The 19,368-nt window shown below is 43.5% G+C and overlaps 1 protein-coding gene across 3 annotated transcripts in view; it reads left to right on the forward strand.

Moving 5' to 3' along the window:
- Positions 1-19,368, forward strand: part of LOC146190484 (cell adhesion molecule Dscam1-like) — a 221,164-nt gene that overhangs the window by 189,215 nt on the left and 12,581 nt on the right. For all 3 annotated transcript variants that reach the window (XM_084600901.1, XM_084600900.1, XM_084600902.1), the window contains 9 exons: positions 131-201; positions 797-1,061; positions 4,456-4,554; positions 6,506-6,694; positions 8,493-8,786; positions 9,057-9,248; positions 9,977-10,278; positions 13,234-13,300; positions 14,029-14,197. In XM_084600901.1, coding sequence (XP_084457027.1) covers positions 131-201; positions 797-1,061; positions 4,456-4,554; positions 6,506-6,694; positions 8,493-8,786; positions 9,057-9,248; positions 9,977-10,278; positions 13,234-13,300; positions 14,029-14,197 — 1,648 coding nt within the window. The remainder of the gene's footprint in view (positions 1-130; positions 202-796; positions 1,062-4,455; positions 4,555-6,505; positions 6,695-8,492; positions 8,787-9,056; positions 9,249-9,976; positions 10,279-13,233; positions 13,301-14,028; positions 14,198-19,368) is intronic.

The following is a 19,368-nucleotide window of genomic DNA, read 5'->3' on the forward strand; positions in this document are numbered from 1 at the left end:
TTTCAGCATTCTTGGCTAGCACTTCTTTAGCGGTACAGAGATCACTATACTTTCAATGGAAAACTAAGTAATCGTGCCAGTTCACAGGGGGCAGGAAAAATGTTCATAACAATTATTGCGTCACCTGCAGTTCCTGCCACGCCTCCTCAGAGCGTCAAGGTGACGGCAATCAGCTCAAGGAAAGTGGAAGTGTCATGGAAGGTGAGATGCTCCTAAAGTGAACTGTTCTGCTTAGTGTCTAAAATGCGTTAGGTTTATGGCCATTTGCGATATCATATTTGAATAAATATTACAAACTTTTTTTAATAAAGCAAAATGATACCTTCTGGGTCATTGTAATTGCATAATTACCTAATTGTATTTTTTCTTTGGAATGTCAATTTAGCCCTTGAGTCTTTAAACAGATTAATAAATTCAAGCTTTTCTTTGTTCGCAGTAATGCACAAAAGAGAAAGGAGGGAGAGGTAAACCAAAACAGCGTTATGGTTGAGTACCGTACCTTACAGATAGGGACAAAAATGAGGTAATGTAAAGGACGAGGAAGATGATGACGTAACAACTGCTTCGGATTTATCAAACTGACAGTCCATGATAAAATAAGTCGTCTTTTTTTTAAGTAAAGATTAGCTCTGTACGTACTACAGCTATTGCAGGAGAACAACACTACGAACTTCATGAGCTGATAAAACTTCTTTTTTTTTTTCGTTTTTGGTATTTCTCTCGCGTTAATTTTGCTACCCTTCATTCTCACTTTTGCATGTTGTGATTGACATGGCTGCACGTCACTGTCTCCCAGCCTCCCCCTGTGCACTTGCAGTATGGCGACATCCAGGGCTACTACGTGGGCTACAGAGTGCATGGGTCTACTGAGCCGTACGTCTTCAAAACGGTTACCGGTTCGAGCAGTGCCCCTTCCACGAGTGGCGGTGGCACGACGATGACTCGTTGCGTAGTCGACAACCTGCAGCGCGCCACAGCCTATGCAGTAGTGGTGCAGGCTTACAACGAGAAAGGGGCCGGGCCTCTGTCCGACGAGATCATGGTGCAGACGCACGAGCATGGTCAGTTTTCTGAACATGTGCTAAATTCCTGCACGAAACGTGAGCAGGTAGCACATCCACATGGTTTTTTAGTAACCGGCAGTTCTTTTAGCCGTCAGAAGGGTTGCCTGTTTTGCTCATCTGAAAACAAGAAAAAAAATGGCAATGGCTTAGCTCTGCTATGCCTGGATATACGCAGCGTAAAGCACGCTCAGTAGCGCGCGGCGCAACTGTCGTAAACACAGCTCTGGCTAAAGGTCAAGCGTCGGAGAGGAGCGCAGGCCGGCTGCGGTGGCGGAGAGGAGCGCGCCCCGGCTGTGGCGAGGAGGCGACGCAACTGCGCCTCTAGTGACGTCACGCGGTTCTCGCGCATGCGCATAACGGGCGGCGCACGCTCACGCTAAACTCTGCTCTGACCCGCATAGTGCACTTTTAGGCTACAAAAACTCATGAAGCGGTACTTCGGCCAGTAAACAGTTCGCCGATTCGGTGAACTTAATTACGAGGGGCTGCCCTGTGTAACGCAACCGCCGTCATGCCGTTCCTCGCGTCCTGCATTGTGGTCGCAGTGCGGCTTAAGCCGTACTGCGAGTGATTACAGAGAACTCTTCCTTGTTTCTCCTCACTACACTGATGATCTGCAAGCATGAAGTTCCAAGATTTTGTGTATTTCTGAGCGGTTGTTAATTCAGTTTTGGGTTTAGCATCGGGGCGAAGCTTCTTTTGAAGGGAGGCATGTGTAGCCGAAAAAGGGAAAGCGCGAACGTTTTATTAAGAAAGAAGACGCTGGTGCGAGTGGTCTCGCGCATCCGCATAACGGGCGAAGCACACTCACGCGAAACTCGGCTCTGACCCGCGTAGTGTAGCTTTACGGTACAAAAAACGTTCTAAACTGTTCTGCATAGCTTCTTCCTATTTCGTTCACAGAATGCACTGGATATTTCTAGTCTTCTTTCAGAAGTATAATTTTACATATTTCGCCGTAATTTCATGTCGCACATAATAAAGGTACAGTAAAAACGAATCGAAAAGTCCGAGTTCCCTGCGGTGTTATAATATGGAGTTCTCAAAGAGGGTTAAAATATACGAAAGGTGCAGTAGCTTCCCACGCGCAGAAAATGCGTAAGCATGCAAAATATAGGGGGAGCCCGTATAAATTTGGAAGTCTCCACTGAGTTGCCCATTGTCAAACTTGGTTGCACACCAGTTTTGATCGGAATCAAATGAAGCCAATATTCTTCGGTCTGGTGGGTCAAATTTTGAGGTGAGGGGGAGGGAGCACTTAAAATTGGAACGCACAACAAAGTTGGTGGCACTCAAATTACGTTAGAGACCAAGTTTAGTAAACTTCGGATGCAACAATCGTTTGGAGGTGCAATGTTCCAAGTTTTGAGAGCGCGGCTCACCTAAAAACGGAGGTTTTCAATGTGTTAGCCATGCTTGAATTAGATGAGACTAATTTTGTTCAGATTCGAATGAGCTCAAGCTAGGGGGTCAAGAGCGCCAAAGTTTAGGGGTTCCCAATCTAAATTTGAACATCGCCACTGATTTCACCGTACTTGAATAGGTTAGAAACAAATTTTGGTCAAATTAGGATGAGGTAGAATTTCGGGGCTGGAGGGAGGCGAATTTTGGCAGTGCAGCCAGATACTTTAAGTACACATTTTTCATACACGCTTTTCTGCTGCATAAGCCTGTTGATGCCTCCGCATTGACATTCACCATAGACACTCAGGAGCGTCTATGTGCGTGAACGCGAAAGGTCACTTGCGCGATGCGCTGCCGATACCCACGCTTGCTCCTGTGGCAAGTGCCGCCACGCGAACGATAGCGTGATGACCTCTGTAGTCCCTCTTCTTCCCTGATAGCCTCCTCTCTATTCCTCCTCCTCTGACAAAGCCTGCTGCGATGTCACATGGTGTAGTGCGGTAATTTTAGGATAGAACTGGAGGTACATATGTCATCGGTTCAAATTTGTGTCGCAAACTTCACTCGCAGATACTAGTTAGGAAGTGAAATGTTTTGACATCATCCCCAATGCTGTACGAATAACGGTCGCTTTATATTTTTGATACCAAGCAAGGGATATTCGGCACCATAATGAGATCTGTTAGTGTTGCCTAGCAAATGAGCACTAGAGGCGGAAAAGGGGAAAGAGGCCCTCCCACAGGTTTATTTTTTGTGCACACCGTCCGCATCGGTAGCGATTGGGACAGGTATAAATTATGATTTTGTCTTATGCTGACTACGCAATGTCATGTGGGTTTTATACCACAGTGTGTCTACTGCACTTGTGAGCCAAGCGAGGCTATGGCATGAAATATCTGAATTCCATTTTATTGATGGCGTCTCAACTAATTCCTTTTTTTTACGGTTAGCTGAACGAAGAGAAGCATGCAAGCCGGAATCAAAGTATAGTCTTGCACCCATCTAGATGAACGTGAAGAAGATGAACTAGCCGCCTTTTACAGTTTAGCACGTAGTTGTTGCATTCTTGTTATATCTTTTAGATCCGGCAAGAAAAAAGAAATTGCCAAAATGGCTTGTTATTCCTGATGCATGCATTACGAGAAGATAATAGTTAAAATGCATACCCAGAACCCAGAAAATATTCAAAAGGGCGCACTTGAAAATGCGTTTTAAGCTTCATTGTGTTCCGACCATTTTTTGCCATGTCCCTACTAAAAGAAGCAAGAAATTCCTATATAATCCCCCCTCCCCCCCCCCCCCTTCCAGCCTCGTAATTTGAAAAATGTTACGATTGACTATGCTTTGCAGGAATTCGTTGTGGGGTTTTCATAAAGCGATCAAAGCATTTCTCCCGCTTATTCGCGGCTGCCTGTTCAAAGCCCCACCACTCCGCCTGATCGCGCGCCACCCAGCGCACGGCTTTCATGGAGGACCGTGCTTTTGGGAAGAAATAAAAATATATTCATTGCTGCAGTAAGAACTAATGGCTGCTAGAAACCAAACACGCGAAGGAAACTAGCACTAAAGTATGCGACCCTCGCTGACGAGGTAGGAGACCATGGCGGAGAGTCCGCGCGAGTCGAGATCCCGGTGCCTAAGAAGTCAGCGTATTTTCCCAATCACCCGCAGCAGTCGAGCCGTGTGTGGCTCTCGTACCGCCGGGAGTAATATTTAGGGTATGTAATGTATTACTATGTCGTAGAAAGAAGCCTTTAAAGGAGACGGGGGACGAAGCAAAATTAGTCCCCACAATTTAAAGGCTCCCATCCCGTCAACCAAATTTTCAGTGAAGATAGCGTCATCGTACCTCGCAGTTTTTCCTCATTCACTTACGTTGAACGCCTAACAGAGATCTGGTGCACTTTCAAAAGTGCTTCAATGGCCTAGGTAGATGGAAACCGTAGGATGCCAGGGTATTGATGTCTACCTGCGCTCTTGTGCACAGACCCGCCACTACCTCCTGTGGTTACTGTGACGACGAGGGCAACGAACTCCTTTGAAATAACATGGGCGCCACAGGAAGAAGGAAAAGATGTCGTCGAAGGTAAGCCAGTCCTTGAAGAAACGCTATACACCCCTTCAAACGAGCAAAAAAGTAGTTCCTAGGAGTCGCCATTTTGCGTCTTGTAAGTTGTACAGAATGTCGTCTTCAGACAGCCAGTTTCTTTAGCGTTACTTCACTTAACAGAAAATTGAGCACTTACAAATGTATTTTGTTCCTTTAAGAAATTATATGAGTACCTCAAAGGACAATTCTGTTGAATAAAAAAAATATATATTTTAGAATATGTAGTAAATATTTCAAATGCGCCGAAAGTCAATCAGTGGGCCCACTAAATTAGTTTGGTTTAATTTACAAAATAGATGAACATAGCGAGAGTCTGAATAGTATGTTACCTGAATCTTCGCTTTAGTGAGTCCATTGTAGTTGTAGGTTAAGCTGGCCTACCCTAGATCACTTTGACTTGAGGCCCAAGTGGCTTGAAGGCCCAAGAGCGAAGCAGTCGTGAAAAAAAAAATAAAAAAAGAAGAATGTAGAGGCAGAGGAAGAGTGACAGCAAATCGGCAATAAGGAATTTCTGCAAAGGCAAAATACCATACTACGCGTTGAACATATTATCGAAAAGCAACATAGACAGAGGGATTACCCTAACCTGGGCCCCCGCTCACACCAACATACCAGGAAACGAAGCGGCCAACGCCCTTGCCCGAGCGCTCATTATCCGGAGAGGACGCCGGCCTCAACCTAACTTTAAGGTCGAGACGCTCGCGACCTACAACGAAGTCATCGAGCACTACAAGTTAGGACGGCGGAAATATCCACCCCCAGATAGGTCCCTTACGTCCACAGAGGCAGTCACCTGGCGCCGCCTGCACGCCAAGAACCACATGTCTCCCAGATGGAGATAGCTTACGCAAACTGGAAATCCGGAGGGCCAATTCTGCAAGTTCTGTAAAGGTATAGGAACTCTAAAATATATCCTCTGGGAGTGCAGCCACTCCCCGGGCTACAATTTATTCAAGGACGCAGAAGCATGGGAGACCGCGCTTCATAGCGAAGACCCGGCGACACAGGCCAACATTGTCCGTCTGGCAACCGGAGCGGCGACCCGCTTCGTCTACTAACCCCTGCCCATTAGGGTGACATCGGGCTCCCTGGACGCCTGCGAGCGGTACCAGAACTCGTGTCACCTCTTCCGGACAATAAATGTTTTCACCACCACCAGGGGAAGAAAGGAAAGGTAGAAAGTAGAAACAGAAAAGAAAATATATGAATAGGGCAGAAGAAAAGGCGGAAAGGAGAGAATAAGAAAATTGAGGAGATAGCTGTAGGGACGCAGAGTCGAATGAAAAAGAAAAAAGACGGAGAGAAAACTGAGAGATACCGGCCAAATGTTCTAAGCAAGCCGTCGCTCAGATAACATTTTATTTCAGTTCTGTTCCGAAATACGGTAACAGTAAAGCTACGCTGTCAAATAACATCATGCAGAAAGGTATCAAGTCCGTCCAATATTTTACTCTTGCCTGATTCCTATGAGATTATTATATGCAATAAAAACGTGCTTGATTTATTTTTCTTCCTGTAGTGTTTCCAATTGGTGTCATCTGAGGCTCTGGCTAGGTACTCTGTATTATGCATTTCTTTCTTCGGCTTCTGTATCGGTAGTTTGCAACCTCTAATCTCTTCGGGTGCCTTGTTCTGTAAGCCCGGCTAGTTGGTTTTTTAGGAATATTACAAGATTTTATAAAAGATTTTCTTCTTACACAACCAGTATTATCACTTGCAGCAGATCATTAGTGCAAACACGCACGAAATAAATTATTCAGACTTTTGAAGCCAGAAAACAATAACTGCACAGAAACCTGTGATTTCATTTAATACAATGAACCATAGCATTTTTGCTGTTTGTTTCTAGCTTCAGTTGCATGAGTTGTTTACCTTGCTTATTAGGCGCGAATCGCCGCATGATATTTCATGTTTATCCGCGGTTCAGGTTACGTCGCTCGTTACCGCCTGCACGACGATGCCGACTGGAGTGAGGTGTCGCTGGGCCCCGACAAGCGCAGCTATCTCTTTGAAGGCTTGCAATGCGGCATGGCGTACACTTTGTCGGTACTCAGCTACAACCGTCACGGAAGAAGCGAGCCCGAAGAGCTGCTCCAGGTCAAGACAGAGGGCACAGGTGTGCACTCACGATCTTATGTCTTTGAACATGATTATAGAATACTTTTCTCTCCCCAGTCTCTCAAATGATCTCAATCACAAGCGTCCTAGCTCTAGAGTTAGCCGTGATTCAGAAGTTTCGAGTTCACGTAAACAGCATCAACATAAGCAGTGATACCCAATTGGAAAAAACTACAGAAAATTTTCTGATGTTACGACAGAACTTCTGTGCGGGTTTTGAAGGGAAACCTGTTGTGACAACAGAACATTCTGTAGGAACATCAGAAATTTTTGTAGTTACAACAGAAAAGTGCTACAGAACTACTGACAACAGAAATATACTACAGAAAAACTACATAACTACAGAAAAGTACTACAGGACTACAGAAAAATATGATGGTTACGACAGAACTACAGAATATTTTGTCGTATTTTTGACAGAGTTCTGTAGTTTTTTTTCGACTTGGTTTGTAATGAAATAAGATACTCGTTCTTAGTTAACGTGAACTAGCACGCAAACTATGCATTACCACACTGCAATCCATGGCAGCAAATACAGTGGATGATTGCACACAAGTTAAAACTCAATCTATAATAATAACAAGGGTTATGTATGGTAAATGCGATTCGATGTGCACTGTGCTCAGTACAATCTCTCGACCCACGTGCGCTCACCGCCTCGCCCTTTGACGCCACTACGCTGGAATTGTTCGCCTTTCTTCTGTATCGCGCGCCTTTTGATCTCTGCAGCCAAGGACAGAAATACTTTTAGCCGCAAGCCTTTACCCTGACATCTAACGTGTTGAACGGTATTATCTTAAATTGTTAAGAAACCGGTTTCAACGTTACAGTCGCAGTAAGGATCAGTGTACTAGAATTAGTTCGTAAAAAGTGCACAAATAAACACGGGAGCCAGAAAATAGCACCGAAAGAATGAATTGATACATATTTTATCTGGGACTTGTTTATTTGTGTTTTCTATGCGTACTTTGAGTCACGAAAACAAATCACGTGAAACACACTACACTGTTGCACCTGGAAAGCGTTCATAGCACCACGATGGCGCCTTAAGTTGATTTGAAGGATTAACTGACTATAACTACAACTTAGGCAACGGCCAGCCCCGGCGAATGCGTTACACAGGATAAATGTTTCTTCTGCGTATGACACATGACTTTTCTTTGACTTAGAGAATAAGAAATTGCTCTACAGCCACCAAAATTTAATTTTGATCCCTGTCTATTTATTTTGCATTCAAAAACTATATTTGACGCATTTTGTGTACCTCGAGCCATACGTTTAGAGTATGATATAATTACATTTTGTTTACCTATTCAGTGAGTACTAAATACGCGCCAATGAAAGATGAAAAATCCCTGAGTCATGTTGAGCAAGCCGGCAAAACCTGCATAATTTCATAACAGTAACATATGTGTTGCCCTTTGCAGCGGGTTTAAGAGGCAGAAAAATTATAGAAATAAATCAGGGAGCGGCCCTTGGTACCTTCATCGCAATCGTTGAGGTGGTGGAGTAAAAGTATTGACGAGTGCCGAATGCCGCCGTTTACCCACAGGCTTGCTCTCGCTTAACTTTTCCCTTCACCTGTGGCGCCGCGTTTATGGAGTCATATGCTTAGAAAATGAGCGTTTCACTTCTTGTTCTGTGAAGAAAATTGCCTAGTGTGTTGCAGCATTTGGCTAAAGCTTATTCTCGCTACATTAATATTCATTATTATATAACGAGATCTCGTCTTCCACATGGTGCGTTTTTTCGCAGCGCCTGTCTCACTGTCCTTGTCTTTAAATTCTGCCCTGCAGCGCCCCAGGCCCCTTCCCCGAGGGCGGCCGTGCTGCCCAATGTGACGAGCCTTGGCCTGGTTCTGGCCGCATGGCGTGATGGCGGCTGCCCCATCAGCCACTTCTTCGTGCAGTACCGACCCCGCGATGAGCCTGATTGGACACTGCTCTCGTCCCGGGTACTACCCGATAGGGACGTCGTGCCGGTCACCGACCTAGTACCAGGCACTTGGTACCAGCTGCTGGTGGTCGCGTACAATAGCGCAGGTTCCACCAAGGCCGAGTACACTGCCGCCACTCTCACCCTCGCTGGCAGTGAGTTAAACGAATCATGGTTAACATTTTGCTGCTATATTTATTAGTGTGTTCAAAAGACTGCACTCAGAATACTTCAGTAATGGCTAGAGAACAAAACCAAGAACTGTTAAATAACGTCTAGGAGACAGCCATACATTTCCATGAAGATTCTACTCGACTTTGCCCAATGCCCAAAGCTGACAAACAGTTCATTTTTCTACGGGACTGAAATTCCACCGAATGAAGGGACAAGCCTGGAAACATAATATTGTATTGCTTTTCCTTCAGATCCGTTGGAACCGGACAAGATATCAGAGGCCGGACGTGAGAGTAGCGCCCATCGGTACCGCAGTCTCTCCATCATCGTGCCCGTCTGCTGCTCTATCATTGTCCTTATGGCCGTCACTGTGGCCATCATGGTGCTCGTCTGCAGAAGAAGGTCAACCGGATCGCCTCCTTCGGCGATCAGTACCTATGAAGGTAAAGGCGCAAACTAACGAAGTGCAGCGCAGTAGCCTGGCTACCTATCACTTTATAGTTTTTAGAATCAGCGTCCCAAACAGACCCAGCCTATTAGAGAATGTATAAACATGTTCTTTATATGTAAATATGAGACGAAGATGCTGTTCAAGACCACTATCGAGAAAGCCTATTTATCAACGTAATTTTTCTCCATTTTTCATTATAGTATAATATTTTTTGCCGTGATATCCCCACCCCTCATGTAATGTCCCGAAAGGCACTTTTGAAGAAAATAAATAAATGGTATTATCTGTAGGGAATAATGCTTCATACTCTTGACGCCATGTTTGGTCCGGCTATCGCACAATACCACCATCCACGGGAATAATCTCGTCGAAGAAAGATAGCTTCGTCCCAGAGTAATCTTCATTGCGAACACTCTGGTATATAAAGTCCAAGTCTATATGTCGTGAAAATTCCCTTTAACGATATTAACCAGTATATTGCTTCCAAAATGCGCAAATGCCTCCGCATCAAAAAAGAAAGAAGAGTTTATATTTGGTGACTACGCATTATCTCGGATGGATTGAATATATTATATAGAATGCTTTAAACTATAGACTGCACAAAATAAGCTGCCTTTCTTAAGCCTATTCGGAGAGGAGCACATTCGATTCGGCACGAGAGGAGCACATTCGATTCTGTGCCGATAATAAGCACTGCATACTATTCTCCATTTTTTCTAGGAGTGCGCATCTGTGAAGACCTCAAAATGGACTCGTTCGCCATGTCCGAGCTGGAGAAAACACGTGGAACTTTCGGCGATGCCGACGGAGAGGGCGGCGACGTTCGAAGCCGCGAGTACTACCCGTCCCCTTACGCATCATCCAAACTCCCCGACATCTCCCGACGGGGCAGCGGCGGCGGAGAAGGGGACGAGCCATGTGCTCGCACCGTGGGCTCTGCGGACGTCGCCATGTCCCCGTACGCGTCGGCGAGGATGGTGGAACATGCGTACGACGTACCGCAGCACCCACGCGAGAACTCGGTGAGTGATGATAGGCTGTGGGCGCATGAACTTTTCTATCGTTTCAACTACAGTGAGTTCCTTTATAATTCAGCATCCATTTAAAAGCTCTCCTCCAAGGTTCCCTACCCAGTTCTCGAGCCTAAAATTTTCTCAAATGTCCGCATTTTTAACCATCGCAGATAATAAAATGGCTGCCAATAGGGAGCCACGACACTTAGGTATCTCAGCAAAAGACAAGGTCACCATCATTTAATGATTTGTTTTGTAAATTATTAACCACGCTTGGGTTATAGGGATTGGCAGTACCAACAGTAGATACCTATGATAATAATTGACGGAAGGGCTTTCTTTTCTTCTCTCCTCTCCGTTGTACTGTGAATGGTGTTTCAGAAAGAAAATACTTAGAGTGGATTTCGACAGGGACAAAGTTGATTTATTGCGCAGCACACTTGTTGGCCTCTGTCTCTAATCCTGCTGACATTCTGCGTTCCATCGCATAGTTGACGCCGAGGAAAGATGCATTCTACTGAACAGTCATTTAGCGTCAGTCACCTCACATTCATCATGGAATGTACTTACATTACAGGGAAGTTTTGCTTTATCGAGGAATGGCATTTCTCGTTGATTTATGTGAACAATAGTTTTTCTTTTCAGTTTCTAAGTGACACAGTATTTGCGTTCCGAAGTGGGCAACCTCATGAGCTGTAATTTAAAGCTTATGAAGTTGTCAACCCCCGTTGTACGCTGCATCAAGTTTCCCAATAAAGTGTAGTTATAAATGCAGCTTTCAGATTTCTTTTTTTATTCTCTATTGAAGGCTACGGTTGTGCAGCAAACTGATAAACGCCCAATCGCGTTCGGTTTTTTTCAGTGCCTACAACGACGGAATATGCATTTTGAATTGTGAGCAATCTCATAATGGTTAGGTTGAAGCCATGACATTACCAACCTTTTTATTGGGTGTATTTTATGATACAGCCATTTCATTGCTTATGTAATGCGTTGAGCTGGGGTAGAGGCTTGCAGCTATAACCCATTGTTGGTGACCGCTTTTAGTCATGGTCTCCACCTTGACGTGCTACCAACTGTAACAACAGTGTGCTCAATATTACAGATCATAGTAGATGCTTAATAAAGCGATCAAATTACTTAAACATCTCTTCCCGAAACATATCAGCCCATTTTCATTAACAAGGTAAATGGCTGAGCTCGCTGATGCACCACAGCTAATAATTAATGAACCGTTAAATATTGTACCTTGGAGGTTGACATTGTTGAGTGAAACATTGAAAATGCAATCACGATGGGCACGACACATCCTGCGCGCGAGGGTGGGAAAAAATTACTGAATTGTGAGATGTGAATGAACGTTTTTCTAGGTTATTTAAAAAAAATAAAAACCAAACAGTTAATCACCCTAAGAACATTACCCTGAAAGGGAGCGTGGTGCGCAGCACTAAAGTAAATGCTTTAAAATTAAATGGGTGCCTTAAAATACCTTAAAAATTCCTTAAAATTCAAGACACTGCATGTGTAACAGAAATGAGCTATTGAGCCCTATGGGGTACACAAAAAATGCCATTTGTGCCAATGTTATACATATGTTGACATCCAGTGTCTTGATGGTAGGCACCTCTCATCATTATTTTATGTGCGTGGTATTAGCCCCTTGTTAGGGCTGAAAATGACTACGTATTTTGTCTGAACCCTTAATTTGCAAAATAAGTAAATCTCGGGGCATGCGAGAAGAGTCAATGTAAATTTGTGTATTAAGATGAGTGTTTGTGTTGTAGAAATTGTTTTCCCTGTTCGCAGTTTAGATAGTGGTCACAGGTTTTGAAGTAGTAACATGTTTACCAATATTTGTTTCATGATGCAGCGGCCTAGTTTAAAAGACAGCAGTTAATATGATATTGAAATATTTCCCTGTATTTTAGCAGTTTTAAATCAGGCAGAACTTCCGATTGATATCTTTAGATGTCTCTCTCAGTCTAGTTAGTTTCTTGTATGCATTTGTTTCAAATAAGAAAGGTATAAGTATTTCGGAACAAGTTCATCTTTTTTTTCTTCTTCTTTTTTTTTTGTTGTTCAAGAGCGCTAGCATAGCGTTGTCAGCACACTTGTACCTCTGAATACAACGAAGACGAGTTAGACAGCGGGATAGTTACCTTTTGATATATTTGCGTTTTCATCCATTCCATCTTCTAAGTGAATGTTTTACAGACTACTGTAAATAATATCAGTGTCAGAGTTAATAGTCTAGAAAATGCTATTCTCTTTGCTACTCTCGAGTAAGGAATTTTTTACAGTTCACTGTTCAAATCGACGTGCAAAGGAAGAAATTGGAAGCAACGCTGGCGAGCGCACGGAGACGAAAGCGTCTCGTAGTACTGTCGTAGTGCTCAGGTGAAAAAGGATAGCGGCTGCAGACTGCGTTGCAAGTCCGCGGCTTTATCATATGTGCTGGCCGGCGACGCTAATTTGACTCGTGTACTACCAAGCAGCGCGGTATGGCTTTGCTGTCGTGCGTCTCGTAAATTTCCTGCACTGCTAGAGTGATGGGAATGACGTTTTCAAAAGACTTGTTGTTAAGTTTCTAAATATATTGGTACAGCAGAAGTTAAAAGTTTGGCTGTCCAACATTAGTAAACCAACCTGTTATTTGACGCAGCTGTGCTTTGATGCATGCCACCGCTGACAATGCTCTCCCGCAAAGTTATTTTATATCAAAAAGTCATCATTAAATCCTCAGCAGTCATTTTAAAATTTCAAAGCAAGGCTTAAAAGCTTCTATAAAATTATTAGAATCTTTAATAAATAAGTTTCTTCTGGGACGCGTGTGTAGAAATTTTACCAATGCATTGCCCTTACGTACTAAATCTTTTGTAGACGAGTCTGAACATGCCTCTAATCGAAGTCTTCAGTAGCAGTTACGCTGTTCAATGCCGCTCTTCCTTTATTTCTCTTTTGCAGAGATCACGAGCTTTTAAAGGTGACCTCAAGAACGCATTGTGTAACGACAAGCTACAAACTCACATAGGTTAGTCCACTTATAGAGTGCCTCATATCAGCGGTCATTTAAAAGTAGTTTATTAATTAAATTCTGCACTTGGCAATTGTACATATTGAAAGCGCCGCCTTCAGACACGGCTCAAATGGATGACGAGCATGACAATGAAAATAAAAAGAATTATCTCAGTTCATTTCGGAGTAGACAGGAGATGCTACGTTAATTATATTGTTCGGTAATAAATATTCTGGTAATTATGGTTGCTAAATATATTTTTATATATTCTTTTCCCAGTAACGGCAGTTTCGGAAGTTTTGCATGGCTCCTCTTAGATACCATAATGTGCAGTACATCAATTCTTCATAAAATCGCAAAACACCAAAATAACTACTCAATTAAGCGATACGTCCATTAACTATGACTGCTTTTTCAGTTGTCATTGTGATTTGCTTTGAGTTATGTAGCTGTGCTTCCAGCACTGCCATTTTCAGCATTGGCTTGACAAGCTTTAGCGTCAGGAATATTATAACGTATTATTACTTGCTCAGATGCCAGAGCCGTAAAGCCTTTGCGAGCGACAGAAATGTGAAATCGTAATAACATTTTCTGAACGCATGCATCAGTGGAGCAATTTTCTTTTTCGATGACGTCATCTAACGACGAGCTTATTCCAATCGGTTGCCTGAAATGGCTTCAGTGAACACTTTTTTTAACTCTGAGTTATGAATCGGTGACTACTCCTTCCCTATTTCTTGCAGAGTTATGCAAAAAAGACCAATACTACCAGCGGCTTGCAGAAAAAGGCAGAGCTTCGGCGTACGGCTACAGCGGCTGCCCTGAAGTTGCGAACCGCACTGCCGGCTCTGCTTACCGCTGGTCTGAGCCGGGCGATCCCAACCGACTGGACAGGCAAGTCATCGATTTCATGTAAGCAGAGTCAAATGAAGGATATCGCGTTACCTAGACCATGTTGCTTGCCACTATTAGCGTTAATTCTTCGTTCATTTCTAATTCTCTCTGCTTAATCCTACTTAACAGAACTCAGTTCAGTTCAGTTCAGGCGTTCAGTCGTGTCCGACTCTTCGTGACCCTATGGACCATGTCACGCCACGCTTTCCGGTCTCTCACTATCTTCTTAACATCACATAGCTTCATCTGCAATGCCTCGAGAATGCCATCTAACCATCGCGTTCGCTGCCTACCCCTTCTCCGGCGACCCTCAACCTTTCCCAACATCAAATCTTTCTCCAGCGACTCCTCTCTTCTCATCAGATGACCAAAGTAGCTGAGCTTTAACTTTAGAATTTGACCCTCCAATGAGCAGTCAGGGTTTATGGTCGACAATATCGACTGATTTGATCTTCTGGCCAACCAAGGAACTCTCAAGAGTCTTCGCCAGCACCACAATTCAAACGCGTCAATTCCTCGGCGGTCAGCCTTTTTCACAGTCCAACTCTCGCATCCATACATCACAAATGGAAAGACCATAGCACGGGTTATACGGATCTTGGTTGACAGACTAATGTCTCTGCTCTTTACTAGGCGGTCAAGGCTAACCATTGCTCTCTTTCCCAGAAGCAGGCGTCTCCTAATTTCATGGCTGCAGTCTCCTTCCGAGGTAATCTTGGCGCCCAAGAACAGAAAATCTGTCACAGCTTCCACTTCTTGTCCATTGATGCTCCAGGACTTGATAGGGCAAGACGCCATGATCTTCGTCTTTTTAATGTTCAGTTTAAGCCCAAACTTCTCACTCTCTTCTTGTACGCGCATCAGAAGTCTCTTGAGTTCCACTTCACTTTCTGCCATTAAAGTGGTATCATCCGCATATCTAAGGTTGTTGATACGTTTTCCAGCAATCTTCACTCCAGCTGAAGACTCGTCCAGACCGGCCTTCCTCATGATGCACTCTGCATATAGGTTAAATAGGCAGGGCGACAGTATGCAGCCTTGCCTCACCCCTTTCTCAATCGGAAACCAATCAGTAAGACCATGACCAGTTCTGACTGTGGCCTCTTGCCCTTCATAAAGGTTCCTGAGGAGACAGATGAGGTGAATTGGAACTCCCATCTCTTGGAGAGCTTGCCACAATCTGCTGTGATCTACGTAGTCAAACGCTTTCGCATAATCAATAAAGCAGAAGTAAATAGGTTTCTGGAACTCTCTTGCTTTTTCCATGATCCAGCGAAGGTTGGCAATTTGGTCTCTAGTTCCTCTGCCCTTGCGAAACCCAGCTTGCACGTCCGGAAGCTCCCGATCCACATACTGCTGCAGCCTACCTTGCAGGATTTTTAACATCACCTTGCTAGCATGCGAAATAACTTAACAGAACTAGCTTATTTAAATACAGTTTTTTCTACGAACAATATTTGATCGAAGCTCGCTTTGTGGCAGCAGCCGGAAACTCCCACTGAACAAATTTATAGAGCGCATCGAAACTAGATAGCATACTGCACGGCTGTTTCTGTGCGTGATCGGTTTCGAGCGTGTGTGCAGTGTTTGTGTTTTATTTCCTCTTTAGAGTTGCACTATATATGGTTGGCGCTCTGCGCCGTTTGTACTGTCTGTTCCCACTCCTCAGTCAGTTCAGGCGTTCAGTCGTGTCCGACTCTTCGTGACCCTATGGACCATGTCACGCCACGCTTTCCGGTCTCTCACTATCTTCTTAACATCACATAGCTTCATCTGCAATGCCTCGAGAATGCCATCTAACCATCGCGTTCGCTGCCTACCCCTTCTCCGGCGACCCTCAACCTTTCCCAACATCAAATCTTTCTCCAGCGACTCCTCTCTTCTCATCAGATGACCAAAGTAGCTGAGCTTTAACTTTAGAATTTGACCCTCCAATGAGCAGTCAGGGTTTATGGTCGACAATATCGACTGATTTGATCTTCTGGCCAACCAAGGAACTCTCAAGAGTCTTCGCCAGCACCACAATTCAAACGCGTCAATTCCTCGGCGGTCAGCCTTTTTCACAGTACAACTCTCGCATCCATACATCACAACTGGAAAGACCATAGCACGGGTTATACGGATCTTGGTTGGCAGACTAATGTCTCTGCTCTTTACTACTCGGTCAAGGCTAACCATTGCTCTCTTTCCCAGAAGCAGGCGTCTCCTAATTTCATGGCTGCAGTCTCCTTCCGAGGTAATCTTGGCGCCCAAGAACAGAAAATCTGTCACAGCTTCCACTTCTTGTCCATTGATGCTCCAGGACTTGATAGGGCAAGACGCCATGATTTTCGTCTTTTTAATGTTCAGTTTAAGCCCAAACTTCTCACTCTCTTCTTGTACGCGCATCAGAAGTCTCTTGAGTTCCACTTCACTTTCTGCCATTAAAGTGGTATCATCCGCATATCTAAGGTTGTTGATACGTTTTCCAGCAATCTTTACTCCAGCTGAAGACTCGTCCAGACCGGCCTTCCTCATGATGCACTCTGCATATAGGTTAAATAGGCAGGGCGACAGTATGCAGCCTTGCCTCACCCCTTTCTCAATCGGAAACCAATCAGTAAGACCATGCCCAGTTCTGACTGTGGCCTCTTGCCCTTCATAAAGGTTCCTGAGGAGACAGATGAGGTGAATTGGAACTCCCATCTCTTGGAGAGCTTGCCACAATCTGCTGTGATCTACTCCTACTGTAGCCCGAAATAAAGGGCTGGTGGATAAATAAATAAATAAATAAATAAATAAATAAATAAATAAATAAATAAATAAATAAATAAATAAATAAATAAATAAATAAATAAATAAATAAATAAATAAATAAATAAATAAATAAATAAATAAATAAATAAATAAATAAATAAATAAATAAATACATCGAGAAAAAAACACATTAGTATTTTAGCCAAAGGAATAGTATTCTATTGGCACAGTTTTTAACGCTCGCACTGAAGTTCCTAAGAACCACAATTTTTACCATTCAGAAACTAGAACATCAAGAAGTCCAGAAAATATAATTTGTGTGGTGCTATCACAAACTGGTAACCGATACCTAAACAATTATTCGTGCTCTACCTTCCACTCCACAAAATCAAAAATCAATTATCCTCCGCTTTGGGCAACATAGATGTGCAGCACTGTAAAAACAAAAGCACCTTATTAGGTGTTTTCGCATGTCTATAACTAACACCCATGCACCCTTGAAAAAAAGTGGCTTCAGAGTGCCAGTACACCCTCAAAGATGGTGCTTCGGTTGGTCATAACACCCTTCTATGGGGCCAATGCACTGGGGTGTTTTCATCAGCTTTACACCCTATTGCAGGGTGGAAGCAGTGGCATTGCACCCTTACACCCCTTGATAAAAATCAGTGCGGATAACGTCCATATATAGAATTCCCTAATTAGGAATTACTTTTGCCACTACACGTTCCTTAATGCTTTTCCTATGTGCACATTTGCAATCAAGCTTAATGGTATTCCTTTTAACCACCTGTAATGCCAAATGAGCATGTAAAGAGATGCTGCATGCCATTATTTTGACATCTCGAATGGCCCATGGCAGTATGATTGTTTTTTCAAATTCACAGAGCATGTTAAAAAAAATGTCACACAGAAGGAAACTGGGAGTCTTTTATTTGGCATAGAAGGGTCAGGGTTCGGGCTAGTGGGTGCTCGGGTGCTGGTGGAGGGGGGGGGGGCAGGGGGGCACTTGTGTTCTGTTGCTTCATTGATGCGCGCTATGGAACCTCATTTATTAATACTGCCACTCTCCACTGAGAGCCTAGCAGACGGGCGAAAACATACATGGTATGTACGTAAATACCTAAAGAAATGAAAGAAGCAAAACAGTTCCAACAAATGCAGACAACAAAGTATACAATTTTTTTCAAAAACAGAACTGAACAATGAACACAACAGCATGGTGACATTTCTTAAAAAACAACAACAAAACTTTTAGTCATATGCAACAATAATCACAGTACACAATATTAATCCTATGCTTTGTCAGTGTCAACGCGTGCGCTTGCATAAAATTCGGCCTTAAGCGATGAAATAAAGCGTCGTGCAGCGCATCTTGGCTTCGACACGCAGACGCCCAAAAAGAGGTGCTCTATAAAGCAGCACAAATTGTCGGACCCCTTGTCATATGTCAGATTGAACAGCCAAAATCGACCCATTATTGGAACAATACCCTAAGTAGAGTCGATGACTCGAAGAAGCTTCCGCTGCTGAATGAAGGGGAAATGCTCTTCAGCTTCTTTGATGCTGCTCCTAGTATATCCGACGCACGGCGTGGCAGGCTTTTCTTCCTGTTCCTTGATAAAATTGTGAAAGAAGTGCATAACACAGCAGCTGTATAAATATGAACTGCACCTGGCAAAAAGCAAATTCAACATATTTTCTACTCTATATTTAGAATACGCCAATGCCCCTTTAGCGTACAGCAGTGTGCTGGAAAAGGGCCCGATCGGAAACCACTGGTGGTTATCTCACAATTAACAATGCAGAGTATACTGTTATGGTTGGTTCAGGAGGCACAAAGCCAGCAGTCTGATCAAGTCATAAATGAGAGCACATAAGGTCAACCCATTTTTATTCATGCAGCATGCTGTTGCATGGTAATTTTAGATTATGCAAGCTATTTTATCAAACAAAAATGGCTACACTCATCAAAAGCACCTGGTTTAGAGAACTCTATGCTGCCCCACAAACGTTTCATTTCACATGAACTGGAATGCTTATTATGATAGTTAAAAATGTAAATAAACAATAAACAGCACTGGAGCACGGTGTTTACTACTAAAATATTAACAGCTGGCTCAATTGACGGCTTCACACAAGGCCTACAGCATACCCTGCACTGGCCAACCAAGTAGATACTGCAGAACCAAACAAAAACAAACGTGGAAAGAGCATACTTAGTGATCGGGCACTACAAAAAAAAACAAAGTGTAATACATAACACATAATACATAACACATAACACATGTAATACATAACACATAATGAATTTCTGAACTTTTGCACATCTTCTTGTGCTAATTATGAACCAGCCAGGCCCTAGATCATCGCAATGCTTCCTGAAGTGTTTACATTTAAGGTTTAGTAACAAGGAAAAAGTGTTCTCGCTGCTCTATGTGGCAGTTCTGAAACTT

This window comes from Amblyomma maculatum, chromosome 4 (assembly GCF_055883805.1).
Source record: "Amblyomma maculatum isolate TAMU_Amacu chromosome 4, ASM5588380v1, whole genome shotgun sequence".
In the NCBI taxonomy this organism is placed as follows: Eukaryota; Metazoa; Arthropoda; class Arachnida; order Ixodida; family Ixodidae; genus Amblyomma; species Amblyomma maculatum.